Source organism: Vicia villosa, linkage group LG1 (assembly GCF_029867415.1).
Source record: "Vicia villosa cultivar HV-30 ecotype Madison, WI linkage group LG1, Vvil1.0, whole genome shotgun sequence".
In the NCBI taxonomy this organism is placed as follows: Eukaryota; Viridiplantae; Streptophyta; class Magnoliopsida; order Fabales; family Fabaceae; genus Vicia; species Vicia villosa.
In genome coordinates, this window is record NC_081180.1 from 103,947,386 (window position 1) to 103,966,024 (window position 18,639).

General features: G+C 34.7%; 1 protein-coding gene across 2 annotated transcripts; it reads right to left on the minus strand.

Moving 5' to 3' along the window:
• Nucleotides 1-5,680: 5,680 nt before the first annotated feature.
• LOC131643769 (ABC transporter G family member 21) lies at nt 5,681-9,531 on the minus strand. Of its 2 annotated transcripts, none has more exons than XM_058914086.1 (5): nt 9,110-9,528; nt 8,013-8,820; nt 7,141-7,317; nt 6,875-7,056; nt 5,681-6,776 (listed from the first exon to the last, which is right to left on the minus strand). In XM_058914086.1, exons 1-5 carry the CDS (start codon nt 9,338-9,340, stop codon nt 6,111-6,113), a joined length of 2,064 nt encoding a protein of 687 aa, XP_058770069.1. In that variant the 5' UTR covers nt 9,341-9,528; the 3' UTR covers nt 5,681-6,110. The 2 variants fall into 2 exon arrangements, with proteins under 2 accessions (XP_058770069.1, XP_058770070.1); XM_058914087.1 differs by having other exon boundaries at nt 6,485-6,667; nt 9,110-9,531.
• Nucleotides 9,532-18,639: the final 9,108 nt, after the last annotated feature.

An 18,639-nucleotide genomic window follows, 5' to 3' on the forward strand; every position in this document is an offset into this window, starting at 1 on the left:
TTGATACCAGTGGCTGTTGAAAAATTAGTTGAGCCACCGGCTGCAGTGTCTATCAGCTGTTTTGTCTTGACTCGTAGACCATTAACAAAAGTCTGCATTTGCTCTGTTGGGTCCATGTTATGAGTAGGACAAGCAACCAAACACCTCTTGAACCTTTTATATGCATCTCCCAGCAATTCCCCTTCTTTCTGCTTAAAATTCACGATATCATATCTTTTTCGAATGAAGACTGAAGCAGGGAAATACTCATTCAAGAAGGCGGTTTCCATCTGTTGCCATGTTGTGATGCTTCCAGCTGGAAGTGAGTAAAACCATTCTTCTGCATCTTCGGATAAAGTAAATGGGAACATCACGAGTCTCTTGGCTTCTTCAGAATGGCCTTCAATCTTCAATGATGTTGTTGTGGTGAGGAATCTTTGTAGATGCTTATTTGCATCTTCATTGATTCTTCCCGCAAACGGCTTGCTCTCCAACTGTCGGATAGTTGAAGGATGGAGTTGGAAGTGTGCCACATTGACCGGTTGGTTTACGATGGTCATTCTTCCAAGCGGGGCATTAGCCCTTCCATAGTCTCCTAAAAGTCTCTCTGGAGGAGGTGGATCCGCTGCCATAGGTTCTGATTCAGACTCTGAATGCTCGGACGGAATAGATAGTCCTTCTTCGTCTTCCGATTCTGAAACTATAGGTGATCCCTCTTTCGATGCCAGTCTTTTCCGCTTAACTTCTCGTAGTCGTGCTCGCAATGTTCTTTCTGGTTCTGCGTCAAAAAGAAGTTCAGCTGAGGCCTTACCTCGCATACAAGATTAGACAATGCTTAATTGGAAGCACAAATAATAACAAAAATAAAATCAAAATAAAAATTGCAGAAAAATAGAATTTTAGTTGCAGAGCAACAAAATTTCAATTGACTTATTAATCACTTATATTATGGCAATCCCCGGCAACGGCGCCAAAAACTTGATCGGAAAAATAGCAAGTGTATTATTTTTACCGATGTAGTAATAATGGGTTTTACCCCAAGTATCGATCACGAGGATTGCGTAGGAAATACAAGTGATTGGACTCAGTCAATTAAACAAAAGTTCATAAGAGTGTTGTCTCAAATAAGTGACAAAAGAGATTAAACTACTAAGAAATAAAGGAAATTAAAACTGAACTTTTTAATATGAGAAAATAATGCTAAGGTAGGGTGTGTGATTCTCTCTCTAATTCCTCTGGATGAAGATCTCGTTAACCTGTTCATATGGTTCAATTATTCATTCTCAAGTATGATTGTCCTAAGTCCTTAGTGACAATCTTATTTGATTTAAACTCCGATTACTTAAGTCCTTAGAGAAATCAGACAAAACCAAATCATTAATTTATCAAGAATTTCCGAATAACCAGATTATATCCCTAGTCCTAGGTGATGATCATAAGGTGCAATTGTATACAAACCCTAACAATTGTAGTCCTACGAATTGTTAACCACAGAACAATCCTTATTGGTCCGATAAAGAAAGCATTATAAACATTATACAATTGAATTGAACAATACAAACTTTAAATTAACGAAATACCAAATCCAGAGTTATTACAGATCGAATCAGGGACACCCCCCTAGCATTGGGGGGTTTAGCCTATCATAGTATTCAAAAAGCACAAATGAAAAAGTTTAGACATTACAATCAATTGGGAGAACTAGGATCTTCAATGGTGTCCACCGTTGAATCTCTTCGCCTTCCAAAAGCTCGCTTCCGTCTCTTTTCTCTCTGCAATTATCTATTACGATCTATCAAAAAAGTGTCCTTCTCTTTGCCCTAAGGTTGTTCTTATAACTCACTTCCATTCAGGTTGAAACTGAAGTACCAAAAATACCCTTACTGGTCCCCTTCAGGTGAGAAAAATAATGAAAATAAAATCAGCACGCTTCAACAACACGGGCCGTGTTGCTGCACACGGGCGCCCGTGTTGTTTCTCTGCTCCTGGGCCAAAAACACACGTTCCCTGCATCTTTTCACACGGACCGTGTGCCTGCACATGGGTGCCCGTGTGAAACCTCTGTCTTTGCACCAAACTTGCTTTTCTAGCCACTTTTGACACGGACCGTGTGCATGCACACGGGTGCCCGTGTGGCCCTCAACTTTGGCTTTTTCGGCTTCTTTTTCCATTCGTGCGCGCCATAAGTCTCTATCTCTCCCGTGCATCAACCTGGCCAAAAACAAACTAACAACCAGCGCATAAAACGACACTTTTATAATACTCAAAACACATTAAAATGCAACAAAGCCATACAACCGAAAAACAAGAAACTTACTTTAAAAACATATGCCAATGCCACCTAGTATTACCAAGATTACGAATTTCGGTTGGAAAAAGGTGCGGAAACTTACTAGAAATGGTGACCGATCAGCGGGTCTTCGGAGTGCTTAACCGCAAACTCAACGAATTCCCATACCCCTTTCTCGTACTGTTTCGACAATCGGTTTGAATTCATCCATGTCTTATCCATGTCTTAATTAAGCTAAACAAATGCTTCTTGGTTTCTCTATCAGGTACTAAGGAATTCTGTCAAGATAATAAATAGCTATCATCATAATAGAATACCTAATCAGAATACCCGATTTCTTAAAGAAGACATTACCTTATTTCAAGGTAATATAAGTCCACAAACCAAAAAACTGGTTGAAAATGAAATCACTAGTAAAAATTTGAAAGAGAATAATGTAAAATTTGAAAGAGAATAATGTGAATGTTTCCCATCTCATTTCATTTCAGAAATAAATATAGATATTTCCTTCTTATCTCTTAAAGTCAATTTAATATATGAGCATGTTTTAATATAGTTCAATCCATTTCAAAACTTGTAGAATTCCATAAACCAAGTTGCAATAAAGTAGAGACATCAATATGAACTCATACATTAAATCCAAGACCAAACTAAGACACCTTTTTCAATTTACAAAATAGCAAGAGGAAGAGTTGAAATGTTTGTATTACATTCAAACATGCTCATAGTGCACAACGATTATGGTTTAGAATAAAGATAGCATTTTCATTCTCAATCCCACAAATAAGTAAATATATAAATATACCTCACGAAATAGTATGCCAAAGTTTTCATGTAATCAAAATAACAGTAGAACTTCAAAACTTATACTTTTATATAAAACCTCACGAAACATTGTTCCAATAAGTCAACAAAACCTGAAGCATAACAACCTAACTTAAGTATACTTAAGTATAGTTAAGAGCACAAACCTGAACTAAGGAGAAAGAAGAGTGGTGATATATTGGGAACAAGGTTAAGCAATTTTCTTTTAGAGATTCAGATTCTGCAGATACAAAGAGACAATCATAAGTCATCGTATAATAGAATGCATTACTACTACCTTAGATACTTAATATAATTGAATAATATATGAATCTTGCTAAGATGACCAATTCAAAGATTCAAAGATTCATGAATCAACAAGTCCTTAATTCAGAAGCAAAATTGGCATTACATATGTTAGTTTGTCTGTTTTTTAAGTTTGAGTACAAAATAATTCAAAGGAGCTGGTACATTGCTGTATAGTATTTAGCTATGAAGAAATATGACAATAAATTTGTATACAGACTTGTCTATTCAGCAAGAGAATCAAAAAATAATAATCTAAAACTAATAATATTTAACCTCAAGAAGTTCTATTCAGCAAAAATCACAACGAAACAATCATTTCGCAAGAGAATCAAGAATCTCGACAACAATATCACATAACCCATAACTGAAAAGTTGATGAAAAACGAGAAGAAACGAACCTGTGAAGAAATCGACGGGTTTTCGGGTACTTAGGGCTAACGAGTTTCCGTTGAATCTTGAGAGCGAGCTTGTAAGTTCGTTTGAGCCCCAAGAAATACGCAGTTCCGAGTGTTATCTCCCACAGCAACACTTTGGCTGAAGAAGAATCAAATGGCTCTCACAATTGTAACTAATAAAATGAAAATAAACAACCTTGAAAACGGTAGCTATACAACTCAAATCATTTCAACAATTATCAACTCAAATCATTTCTTTCAGGCATTTCATCAAACAAGTTGCAGGCAGAAGTTCAATCTTTGATACCAAATAAAATTTTCACTGAAAATTAAAATAAGTGACGCCTAAAACTCACCGGCGGTGGAGAAAACGAGTGACGGAGGAGAAGCCGACGGAGGGACGCCGACGGTGGTGGCCGATGGTGGTGGACGGAAGGGTTCGCGTGCAGTGGATGAAGAACAGTGGTGGACGGAAGGGTTCTAGAACAGAAAACGAAAGAGAGAAAGTGAGAAACAGTAACGCGTGTTTTTGGTTTTAATTTTTAGTAATAAAGGCTACTAAAGCGCTTCTGAAAAGCGCTCTCATAGCCTGGTCTATACCAGCGCTTTTGATTAAAAAGCGCTCTCATTAAACCCCCATATAGCAGCGCTTTGAAAAGCGCTCTCATAGCCCCCCTTACCAAAGCGCTTTTGAAAAGCGCTCTCATACCCCCCCCCCCCCCCTTACCAAAGCGCTTTTTAAAAGCGCTCTCATACACCCCCCCTACCAGAGCGCTTTTCAAAAGCGCTCTCATACCCCCCCCCCCCCCCCCCTACCAGAGCGCTTTTTTCATCATTTTCCCTTTGTTTATTAATTTTGTTTTTAGCGAAACCTACGAGAGCGCTTTTATGTAAAAGCGCTTTAGTAGCTGCGCTTTAGTAGCTTAATTTTGGCGTAGTGCGACCCTATGTCTAATGTAACTATTTATTTGAATTATATTATCTGAGTTTCTATTTTAATATATATTAAATTAAATGAAAAAGTTAATAGACGTGAATATATAAAGACACAATGAATGAAGAATGAAAGGTGAATTAGAGGGAATTGAAAGGTGTATTATAGTGTTTTAGAATATGAGACATCATAATATTATATAATATTAGTGATTTGGCAAAATTTAAATTATGTAGCAACTAATTTGATTATATGACAACTAATTTGAGTTTCTGATTTAATATATATATATATATATATATATATATATATATATATATATATATATATATATATATATATATATATATATATATATATATATATATATATATATATATATATATTAAGCACATCAATAAATATGATGTGTGGAACATAGTAGAATTGCAGCTAATACAAAAGAGTCTCAAACAATAATCAATCTATCAACTAAATGTATGAAAATCACAAACTAACAAAGAGATGTTTTAGTTGCTTGGTAAGAAAGAAAGTGATAGAAAAGAAAGTTAAAATTTATCCCTTTTATTTTTTTCAAAATATCACTTCTCTAGTTTGATTATGTAGAAAGAAAGTGCGTGGGAAAAAAATTTGTTCTAGTTAATTTTCCTCTATTTGTCTTTTGTTCCCTTTGTTCACATGCCAAAAATGTCTAAATAGTTGCTTTTTAATTACCTAATTGAATACAATAAATCAATTGAATAGAGTAGTTAACGGTTTTTAAACTAGAACTACTACTTATTATAAAAAATTCACTTCATCTTTCTTGTTATAAATTAGCCACTATGACAGTAACCATTACTATGTAATTGCTACAAGGAAAAAACTTCAAATTAATTTCTATAAGAACATAATATTTTGTACAAGATTTTCATTTAACAAGATTGATTTTGAAATTAAGCTTATGAAAAGATAACCTTTGCAAGAGTATAAACAAGAAAAAGAGTGAACCAAAGTTCATTAATCTGATAAATAAACAGACAATACAGAAGCCTAACTAGTACCTAAGCTTTTTCTCCATAAAGAATTTGAACTAAATTTATGCAGACATTAATTGTTTCGTTTCATTTTCATATCAATTATTCCCAAGGAATTAAGATATTTCCTTTACAATTCAAATCAAAATTTTTAATTTAATCGAGGCGAGTAATCGAAACAACCAATCTTGAAAAGTAGTAATATGATCTCTCTTTTGATCTATACGATGCATTAACACATACACAACTCAAGCCGGATGACTTCCATACTAGTAATAATTTGAGAGAGTGAAATAATTGAGAATGTAACCACATGCGTTAGCGTCAGTGTTATTTCTGTGTTGGACACTGGCACGCATAAGTGACACGTAACTCCTAGTTCATTAAGTCTTTTGGCGTTTAGGCTGCCCCATCCTTAAAGCTAAATACGCAACGATTCTGAATCCAACAAACATCACTGCCAATGCAGCCACATCTCCCCACATAGTATCATCAAGCTCCAAACACTTTATCGCCGGAAAATCTCTTACCCGACAGCGCAACCCTTGTTGACATTCATACACTTCATTTTCCGAATACTGCACCCCTACAAGCAGCTTATAACAGTAGTGACTGAAAGAAAGGTACTTTAACCAAGCTATAAAAGAAGGCATTTTCTGAATGTAGTAACCACCGGCTAATAGAAAAACCAACATTGTCACTGAAGCCAGCGTTGTGGCTTGCTTAACATCCATTAGGATTGCACCAAGTGCTAAGCCTATTCCTTGAGAGACTAGAACATTGAAAAGCATGATCAAAAGGGTTAACACGAATGTTACAAGAGAAGGCTTAAGACCACCCATCCAATAGGTGATGGTTACGAAAATAGTCGGAAGAACAAGCTCCATTGGTAAGTCTCCTACCATCCTAGCAACATAGTAGGAAGAGAGATGGTACATGCCTGATGATCTTTCTTTTGTTAGCATTGGTTTCTCTAGCGGAAATGCAAAGATTGCATTAAAGAGAGGGAAGAATCCCCAAAAGATCGAGAAGAAGAATAGAAGTCCTACCTGTTACAAAGGTTGTATTGTTATAAGCGCCGATACTATATAGAAAATAAATAAATTGAATATAATCACATGTATCAGTGTCGCGTCATCAGACATACCTGATCTTGAATGTGTGAAGGATCAGAGTGCCACCAAAGGAGTCCGGATAGAATAGAAACAGACAACACTTGGAAAATCTTTAAGCCGGAAAAAGATTCATGTCTCCTTTCTTGTAAACCTCTCTTGAGCAGAATCCTGAATTGTTCCCACCAGCCAGTGCTCCATTGGTTATCAGAAGAACCTATCGAGCATCAACAAAGATCGTTTAGCCATACAAAAAGGAAAAGTAACTTCAATCAAGTGAGAGCATGAAAATTTCGCTTACGTCGAGATGTTCCTCCTGATGCAAAAACTGATGATTCAATGTTGCTCTTCTGAATATCTTCTTTAAGAGCAGGGTATAAGTTTTTCTTGTAGGATGAAATTAGTGACTGTTTTACTGAAGCTTGATCTTGATTATGTTGTTCTATCTCATCATCATGTTTCACATCAGCGACTATGCCTGCAGAATCCAATAGTCTAAAGAATTAGAAATATCATCATCATATCTTTGAAAATGTACATGCATATCTTCTCATTTTGCGATATTGACACATAAATTTTAAATAAAATAAAAAAATTAATTAATATTCGGTTTTGTAACTGACTAATTCAAATGGATCAATCAATGTATATTTTTACTAGGCTCGTATAACGCCAAAGCTAAACTCTATATGGATTTGGCATGATATATAACCCAAATATTTACCACTAAACCAACTCTAAACTTATGAAGATATTTAGATAAATTTATTTGATACAATATAAAATTATCTAATACTTATTTCAAATTCTCATTGTAACATATGAAATTAGAAAAATCTTAAAGAGGATTTCTCTTGGTAAAGTCTCTTTCCAATTTTACTACTTCTAATGACACATTCCATCTCAATTGGTCAAAAAAGGATCATTAGAAAAATCTTAATCCTTTTTTAGCACTTACTTTGTTATCAATTATTTAACATTTGAAAATGAACCTTTCACCTAACAAGTAAGGGACAAGTGTAAAACAAACTCCCCCTTTCAACATCACTCCCAAATTGGGTGTCAATTTTGTTTTATGACATTGACATGCACAATATCCCAACCTTTTACTTTCCAAATTTATCCCAAAAAAATAATAAATTCATTTTTTAATACCAAAAAAAAAAAACTTACCATTAGCAAGGTCAAGGAGAAAATCAGCAGGATTAACAAAGTTGAAACCCGGAACAAAGCCAACGGATCCAAGATAATCCATAACCCGACCCGCGTTACCGCTATAAATCGGGTACCCATCAGACAAAACCACCACTTTATCAAACATCCTATACAACCGGCTTGAAGGCTGATGAATAGTAGTCACAACGGTTCGACCGGACCGGGCCAGTCCCCTAAGAACCGAAACAATAAGTTGAGCCGTGGTTGAGTCCAAACCGGAAGTCGGTTCATCTAACAACAACAAACTCGGGTTCACCAACATCTCTTGCGCAATACTCATCCGTTTCCTCTCCCCGCCGGAGATTCCCCGGAAAAGCGCCATACACCCACCAACCGGACTGTTTCGACACCGCGTAAGGCCGAGCTCGGTGATTATCCTCTCCGCGTGTTCTACTTTCTCTTCTCTGGTGAGAGTTTTCGGAAGGCGCAACAGAGCAGTGTAGGTTAGCGTTTCCAACACTGTTAGGTGAGGGTAAACGACGTCGTCTTGTGAAACAAACCCTATCTTGCGTTTCATGCAGTTTGAGTCTGAGTTTCCGTTGTATGTTATTGTGCCGGTGACTTTTCCGGTGAGTCTTCCGGCTAGGGCGGTTAGTAAGGTGGTCTTGCCGCTCCCTGAGGGACCTAACATTGCCGTTAACTCGCCGGGTCTCGCTATTCCGGTGACTCCGTTTAGTACTTTTCTTGTTACCTTTGATTCTTTTCCCGAAACGCAACCGTTTTTGTTTTGGTTTGTTAAGGTTATGCTGTATGAAACATCTTCAAACTACAACAGAAACAAAAATAACAATTATATACACGCATGTTAATATGTTAAAGACAATCCACAAAAGTAAATTAATATAATGAAATAATTAGTGTGTTTTTATTGATTATTACTTAAATTTTGTTAAATTATTGATTAATCCGTTACAGTTATATGATGCAGTAATTACTAGTACTAAACTATGAGCGTAGAATAATAATTATAAAAATGAGTATCAAATAAAAATAAAAATACTGTTCGCTTGATAGTTGTGCAGAGATATTTACGTAAAAAATTTATGAGTACTTACTTTGAGGGTAATTGGTTTCAGGGATTGTGGAAGAATAGAAAATGTTGTTGATGGTGTAGTTGGTTGAGAAGGAATATTAATGGCGTTGCGATCGATATCCAAACTAGGTTTAACTTTGTTCGAAGAAGAACCTTCGGGCTCGCCATGGATGGAGCTACTCTCTGTTCTATTTGTGTTGGGTGAGTTGTTAATTGGTGCATTAATACTTGTTTCTTGCTCAGGGGGCATCATCTTAGTTATATCTATGAAGAAACAAATGAAGAAGTCTAAGCAAGAAACTCAAGACACAATGAGGATTGAAGAAAGAGGAAAAGATTCACATGAAAGAAAAATATAAAAGGTGAGTTATGAGTTATGAGCTATAAAGTGATGAGCAAGGCACGAGAAGCACACAAAGATGTAATTGAAATGAATGATAACAAAATATATATAGTGATAGGAAGAGAGGTTTTGCTAGCTACTGTTTTTTTTGGTTTTACTTTACAATCATGTTTAATTATCGGTGGTTAATTAATGCTAAAAAATGAGAATATAGATATAATGAAATGAGAATAATGCTGTTTTTGTTTTGACTTGTTTTCTTTATTTTTCACTTTACAACGGGAAATATACTGTTGATGGATATAACGGTACTGCTGTCAATAGAGCCACGTGTGTGGACGACATATATGTGTTTTGTTCATTATTATCTTATGTTGTCACAAAAGTATTGGAGATTTTTAAAGTTAAAGGTAATTATAAAAGTTTCTAATAATAGTATTAAATTAAATATTATTGGATTAAACATATTTAGGGGCCAATATAGATTTCATTGTATCCACTCGTCCAAAGTATGTGAATCAATCTGCTCTATTATTTGTATCATTTTTATTTATTTATCTTTTACTTTTTCATCACATCACTTTTTTTTTTCTCTTCTTTTTAGCTTTTTTTTTCCTACACTTTATTGTCACTTTTTCTTTCTTTTTATATTTTAGATATTAATAAATTAAAAACTATATTAATTATTTGTTCACATTAGCACATTAGTGATAATTAGTGATAATGAGGTTGTTTTGGGCCACCAACAAAATCAATGATAAGATCCAATAATAAAACGAAAGGAATCAAGTGTTGAGTAGGTAGATTCTATTTCTTTTTAGAGAAGATGATTCTATGTTTGAGAATTTTGTTTATCGTTCAAATCTATCTGACAAATGACTGCAATTTACATCTCACTTCACACTTTCAATTACTAACTGTTCATCCTATTTAAGGGGGAAAGCACGATATTTCTCAGGTATTCAAATCAATTTTTATTCATACAATATTTTTTACCCTCTTAATGAATTGAGTGTTGCAAAGATGACATTGCATATCAGTATCTCCTCCAATGCATTTGAAGCTCAGGACCACCACATCAAACTTTGTCTCTTTGTTTATCAATCAAATATGTTTTCACTATAGAATATTGGCAGATCTTGGTTCTATATCACCTTTGAAAGAAATCACATGGCTAATATGTTACAAATTTTAAATTTTGTGGCATGAAATTCACGTGGCAAATCTGACACACGTATTTCATTTTGTGGTGTGAAAATTACGTGGCAAAACTTGTCACATACTCTGCCACTATCTGTATTTACCGAATTACAATTGATCAAACGTGCAATCAATGTAGAATGTTGTGTCATGAAAATCAAGTTGCAAAGTGTTGTGACGTGAAAAATATGTGGCAACTTTGTGGCGTGAATTTCACTACACAACTGAGTTGCCACAAGCGCTCCTACCGCGTGATTTTTCACGTCGCTAAATGTTGGTTGTGGCATGATTTTTCACTTTGTGGTGAAAATCACATGGCAAATGACATTTTTTATAGTGTTCCTTGAATTCCAACTTCCTTTTCTTGACATCCTCTTTTAGACCCATTGACTGCGGTGGCTTCCAAAGCCACTCGTTTTTCCGTCCAACGGTAAGCTGTCGTTGTTCCTACTAAAGCTGCCAAAGATCCACCAACTCTTCGTCAAAGAACATATGATCCAGTCTTGATAACATCTATGTATGTTCCTTCTCGGTAATATCTCGCTCAACCTATAGAGGATCAATTAGTATTCCAGCCTCTTTTTGTTCCACGAGATCTACTTAACAATTCCAACTTATCAAACTTTTGCTCAAACCTCCGCCACTGCTTGTGATACTTGGTGTAGCGGGGAAAAATTGAGATCAAAGCCATTGGATTGACTTGACTCATTATTTTAGTGAAAGTCGTCACCGCGCTTTATTGTTTCCAAAGGAAATAGGAACATGAGAACAAATGGATTCTTTGCATCACAAGTGAAAGAAGGGCTTCAACTTGGATAAAATCAACAAGTATGTTACTAACTCTTTCAAGTAGAAAAGAATCAATCATATCAATTAATATCAAGGGATTATGGGATTACATCTCCATTACAATGATTACTCATGTCTAAACTTTGAAAGAAAAGTCTCCAAGGGAAAACGTTTTGAAAGAAATTTTTTATCAAAAGAATTTTAAAAGTTTGCAAACATAAGAAGGATTTGAAAAAAGGGAGAAGATTTTAAAATTTTAAAAGATGGGAGGAGATGAATGGACTATCCTAATAGCATAAAATAAAAGCTAAAGTAAAGACATATCTAACCAACAAGAAGCCAACACTTGACATATAGAACCAATGTAGAGTTCCCATCCTTTGGAGTAACAAACAAAGCAAGCACAATACCAAGTACCTCAGATGAATTATGAATCAAGCAAGGTTTTTATTATCTCAAAGCTTCAATAAACTAGATGAACTTTCTTGAATTCAATAAATCTTCATCATAAGAGCTTAAGACAAAAATTGGCTAGAGTAACAGTTGTATACCGAGAAATTCTCAATCACAATGCCTTGGAGTAAACCCCAAGGACTTCAAACAAAGTATGGAATTCAAAATATCTTGCACACAAAGAAAATCAAAACAATGCCTAGGAGTAAACTCCAAGAACTCTAGAATATCAACAGAATAGAGCCAAGATATCAAAGTCTTAGTCCAACAGTCCATCCTCCAAGCTTAGGGTATAATAACCAAAGTCCAAGTCCTTATTATGTTTTTTATGGTTCAAGTTGATTATTAATGTCTTAGGAACAAGATAAAAGTCCAAATGGACAAAGGAAAAATAGCCCAAGTATAAATAAAAGTCCAAGTGGACAAAAGAAAAATGACATAAATGAAATATGAAGATGAAATCTAAAGATGAAAAGAAAGCATAAAATAAAGTAAAGCATAAGGTAAAATAATGTCAAATAATAAAAGATACATAAAAAATAAAAAGTTAGAAATTAGAAGTTAGTGGTTTGAAGTTAATTGTTAGAAGGAATGATCAATAATGATTGAATAATGAACTTAGGCCAAAATTAATAAAGATTCATTGGAGGATTGATAAGTCCAAAACCTCATAACAACAAGTCTCATAGGTGTTGGACCATTAGTCAAATAATCAACCATCCTTAGGCTTTCAAACATAGGTTTGGGCCACAAATGATCATTTTCCGATAAGGGGAAAAATTTAGCACTATGTTAAACAATCACCAAGTAACTTATATAGAAGTTACCGGTTAATAACAATTTATGTGTTTAAAAACAAATTAGAGAAATGATATGTAAATCATTCTCCTAAAATATGCAACACATGTAAAATAACAAACAAAAATAGGAATGAAATTGAGATGAAAAGGGAGGGGAATGGATAAAAAACAAAACCAAGTGTCCAGATGAAATCCTTTTGATCATTATGGGATTTCATCTTAATGATCCATCAGAGGAATGATAAAATCATAACCTCTACATAATGGATTTATCAAGACTTACACTCACAAATCAAAAGAAAATAGGTGGGGGCAAAAATTATTGCACAAAATATAATAGAAGTCAGAACTAATCATCAAAGAAATAGAATCCAATTTAAAGAAATAAAAAGGGATTTTAAATGGTCAAATAAGAAGAAATTATTGATGAAATACTTAATGAGTATCTAAACACCAAATGAATTTCAAATAAGACCATAATAAAATCAGAAAAACTATATAATATTTTTAGAAAAAAGTTTGGTAATTTTTGGAATCTCAAAACTATTTTTAAACCAATTAAAATCAAGTAAACAAAACAAAAATATTTAAAAATAGTAAAATAAAAAATAAAAAATATGAAAAAAAATCCATCAGAAAAATAAAATTAAAAGAAAAACTTAGCAAAAACTTTGGTATTTTTTGGAATTAAAATGAGAGAGATATTAATTTTTGAAGTTTAAACAATTTAAACAAAACCAAACAAAAAAAATAGAAAATATAGGAGGCGTTGGATCTGACTCATTAATTGACGTGACAACATCTAATGGTCAGAAAGCGCGCATCCATGGTGAACCAGAGTCAAAGCGCGTTCACAAAGATTAAAATTTTCAAACCAATTTAAACATTTCAAGTGGCATGCCTTCATTGGTTGAGATGATCGACGTAGTAATCTTCAACCTCCAGCTTCTAAGTTTCAAAATATTTTCTGCAGAAATCGTGAATCAAACGAAACACAACCAAATTAAATGCTAGTGGTATCATGGGATTCACCTCTCTTGGACGATCTCAACCACATCATCGCGAAAAAATTATTCAAAGTCTAGCTTACTTGATTTGAAAAAAACCAGACACGTTTAAAACTGAAATTCTCAAAAAATTAATCAACCAAATGCACTTACAGTTAAAAACGAACAATTCTATGAGCATCAGTGAACCAATGGCTACATTGTAACAAAAAATTTGAAGAGAATTGATAGAGAATTCTACGTGTTGAAGCTCAACTTGGAAGCTCTAAAAGTAAAAAAGGAGTTGATAAGCTTAATTCAAGACACGACTCTTCGTGCAAATGATGTGGTTAGCTTCAAAGAAGTTCAATGAAGTTAACTGAAAGGAGTTTTTGAGTGATTGAAGGGTGGAATAGCAAAAACAAAATTCAAGCTGAAGAGTTCAAATGGGATCTTAGCAGGGGTTAATTTGCTATCAAATGTTGAAGAAAATGAATGAGAAACGATATAAATTTATAGGGGAAATGGTGAGCTCATACATGCAAGAAGGATCGATAATCCTTGAAATTGTGCCAACATGATATCACCTTGAAACTGTGACTTGCAGCTCTTCAAAAATCAAGCAAATGGTGTGTTTTAGTCTCCTAAATGACTCAAGAAACTTTGTTAATCATGTTTAAGTAGAAAAATCACATCAATTTGGTGATTAGAAGTCACATTAACCAAATGCACTTCTGATTGCAAATGGAAACTTCAGGCTCAATGTACCAACTTCAAAACCATTGGGCATGCAATGTAGGGACCTTTATGGTGCAATCTTGGACTCTTAAAAACTGAGTAATCAAGCTTGAAAATGAGATTGGAAAGCTCCCATTTGGATTCTTGTATCAGAAGTTATATCTCTTCAACCTTGGCATTTTTGGGCAGCTCACTTCAACCTTAGGCCCCAAGCAATTAGTGTGTGCATTTTAAGAAATAATCACATCTTTCCAAACATTGCACAACATTACACAACATGACTTAGATCTCAAACAACACATCATTTAGCATATAACAACTCAATCACATGTATTCAAGTATAGCATAACATGTGTTGCATCATTATTCATCAACTCACATCACAACGCATACATATTTCAAGTATTGTAAACATGTGTAAATTCAATCCGAAACCTATCCAAACACAATTGAATAATTATCAAAATACATGGAATTCCATCTTATATCATAAGCATACAGGATCCCAAAACAAAGAATCAAAAATCAAAAAATGTAGTACAGGTCGCGCTATGCGCATAGGAGCTCGCTATGCGCGCTGAGTCAGAACGTCAGGCACAAAGCGCCCTCATACCCGCGCGACGTGCGCTTCATTCTGTCAAGGGATCTACATTGACTCAATAGCGCGCTACGCGCGCTACACCGCTCGACACGCCCTCTGCAAATTCTGCATAATTTCTTCTGCGATGAAAATTGTAATACGGTGGGAGAAATGGCTTTTTTAAATGTGCAGATAGCAAGAGTCGCCACCGACTTTTATTTTATCCAATTTAGGAAAGGCAAAAAGAACAGGAAAGACCTTTTAAAGATTTTGAGTTCGGGGGGTAGGTTATACAAAGGGAAGATGTAAGCACCCTTTGTATTCATGGTTATCCATGGGCTCTTAATTGCTTAGCTCACTTTGATTATTTGAACTGTTTGATTTGTGTAGTGTGTGTTTAGAAAAAGGTTTTGAAAAAGAACTTTAATTTGTAATGATCTTCGTATGGATGTGTACAAAGTGTAGTCTTTGAAAATAGTTTTGAAAAGGAGGTGTGAAAAGCATTTTGAAACTTTGATTTGAGCAAGCAATTAAGAACTACCTACCCTAAGTTTATAGCCTTTCTTTTTCTTTAAGTCTTAAAGGGAAAGAGACTATCCACACCATTAGTTAGTGGGAAGTCCTTTCATTGGATGTATTCAGGACATCGAGGGTCATCGCATAGTCATAAGGATATCCATACCATAAGGAGGGTAGGAAGTCCTATGCATTAGATGTGAATAATCATAAAAGCAACCACTAAGGATACCTTAGCAATCGAAAGGGACTATTATCATGTAATCGAAGGCAACATCGAGGGACGAGATCATTTTATCGTAGGCAACTCGAAGGGACTATGATCTTTTTATGATGATTTTTGAGTCTAAGGCAACAGGCTAAGATATCTCTATGTTCGAGGGACTTGACTATTTTTCAAAAGGCAACGAAAGAGAGGGTTATCCTAAAGGTGGGTGTGTGAAAAGTGCGTTAGATTCAAATATTTTATCTTGAATTATTTGTTAGCTAGCGATTGATTTTAAATCTTTCCATACAATCCTATTATCCATGCATCTAAACAGTTATATCAACAGTTTATATGTGCGGAAAGTAAATTTCCGACGCTATTACAAGGCTTTGGGATTAGGGGAGTACATAACCGAAAATTGAGGGATGCAGAAAGTAAAGTGCGGAAATAAAATCCTAATTACTATTACAATAAAAAAAACTTGCGACCTATACATAATCTCTAGAATTTAAAATGCGAAACAAGTAAATAAACACACATGCGACAATCATTGGAGGTTTGAGAGAAAGAATAAGAATCGAGAGTAGTTTGAGGTTAGTAAAAGTTCAGAGTAGTGATTAATTAGGACCTAATTATTAATTTATTCACTAAGTTAACCTAATGCTAAGTTAATTATTCTAATTAAAACCTAATTAAATTAATTATATACAAATGCTAAATTGATTAATTAAAATTTAATTAAAAAAATCTAATGTCTAATTAATTTTAATTACTAACCTAAAATTATTAATCAAAACCTAATTACCAAATTAATCCTAAACTAATTGTTTTTGTATATTTTTTATTGGTTGATTTTAATTAAAAAAGTGATTCAAATAAATTAACAAAAACAAAATAATAAAAAAAAGAAGAAACTAATGAGTCTGTTCTTGTAGACCATGGAGGGGTGTGAACAGCAAGCCCAAGGTTGAAAGCTGAAGCGTAGGGTGTATGATTCAATGGAGAGAGCTCCTGAAGGTGCATCATGGGGGAGCGCCTTCTGGGTCTTTGGATTTAATGCCAGGAGTATCTAATGGTTGATGGTGCGAGGGAACACTGTGCTCGTATGCTGGCAGGCTACGCTGGATCTATGAAACAAGCTTATAAACATATTAAAAAAATAAAAGAGTGGCACACACATGGATCAAACCCAGGTCACCATAGTGGCACGCCTCTCGCTATCACCAGTTGAACAAGGAAGTCAAGTTGTATACAAAATACAAAGAAAATAATAAAAGGATTAAACCAAAGGATTTCAAACTTTCTACGCGTGGACCCCCCCCCCCCATCTGTGTTGACCGGCCAATTGGATGAAGAGGGAGAAACTTGAATCGTTGACCCACCAATGAGGATCAAACGTGCGTGACGAGGATACCTTGGATTTTTGACCGGCCAACCACACAGCGCCGCGTGTGGCGCTTCACTATTCATCTTCTCTTTCAAATTTTTGCCCAGAATTAGCTACGATTTTGATACCGTTTAGCTATGGATCTAGCTACAATATTTCGTAGCGAATCTGCAACATTAAAAAATCTCAAAAATAACGTTAATCAACAAAAGTAAATGCCCATATCCTCGTGAAATTCTCTCCTGACCACGATGACGGTGTTTGTTTTTGGTGAAACCCACTGTAACTACATATACGAAGCTCACGAGCTTCCTTGCCCTAACAATGGCAAGTGCTCGTCCGGCCACCAAAAGCTGCGAGTGAATGATCAAAATGCTTCTAAAACATCATATGAACACGTTAGCGATGTTATTTTTAATTGAAACATGTTGTACACTAAAAAATGATAATGAACATGGTTTGAAAGATATGAATGTATATGTAGCTATGCGATGAGCATGGGGGCTGTACAGGGGATGCTTATTACCTTTTGTTACCTTAAGAACAAGATTGGATGGATAAAAGGCTCTGAAGAGGTCTGCAAACTAGGATTCAAAAATTACAAGCTTACGTGTAATTTTAAACTCGGAAACCCTAGTCTCCCTTGGCCAATTTTCGTCCTCTTTGTTCTGAACGATCTCATGTATATATAAGGGCTTGAATTAGGTCAAGACTTGTGTACAAAAATGTGCAAAATATTAGATTTTCAATCTTTCAAAAAATTTCATCCAAAGTTTCTAATTTTGTATCAATCTCATGCCAATCATATATTTTTGAATTTGATCTTTATTGATGTGTATCTTGGACCTCAAGAATGCTGAATAAAAAGCCTTGCACTTATTGATTTGATTTTTGCCTTTTATTTTAATTAAAATTGAATTTAATTGAATTAATCCAAAAATAATTAAAATAAATAAAGGAATGGTGTGCCATTAGGCTTTGGAGACTCTTGGCTACTTTAGAAATAAGTTTGAATCAAAGAAATATAGGCCCATTAGCTTAAGAGTCCAAAATTGGTCAATTAGGGTTTGTATGTTTCTTGAAATTTTACCAACTCGTGTGCTTCATATCTCCCTCAATTTTTACCATATGAAGGTGTTCTAGGAATTTTTGGAAATCTCAATTTGCATTTGAAGATTTTATCTTGAAGATATGGCTCCTGATAAAAAATGGCTTTTTGTTGACTTACAGAAGGACTTGTAATGTTTTGTCTCATATCTCCTAAATGATGCATTTCTTGGTCTTGGACCCAACATCAAAGTTGCAGAGAATTGAATTTCCTTGAGAATGAGCTTTGGTTGGAGAATTTATGATAAAGTATGTGAGAGTTATGACCAGTCAAAGTTCAATTGACTTTCTCCTTAAAAACCCTAATTTAGAAACTTGGACCTTTGATGATTTATGAACTCCTCTTGAGGAATCATGATCAACCCTTGATCAAATGATAAATATCACCTCAAAGTATGGATGTTGACCAAAAATCATGAGTTTTGACTGTAATTTGACCATAGTT

Excerpts from the sequence above, each read along its gene's own strand:
- LOC131643769 (XM_058914086.1), bottom strand. The coding sequence starts at position 9,340 with ATGATGCCCCCTGAGCAAGAAACAAGTATTAATGCACCAATTAACAAC. Across the intron at positions 8,821-9,109 it reads TGAAACCAATTACCCTCAAA|TTTGAAGATGTTTCATACAG; the intron begins GTAAGTACTCAT and ends TTTCTGTTGTAG. Across the intron at positions 7,057-7,140 it reads ATCAGGAGGAACATCTCGAC|GTTCTTCTGATAACCAATGG; the intron begins GTAAGCGAAATT and ends GATGCTCGATAG.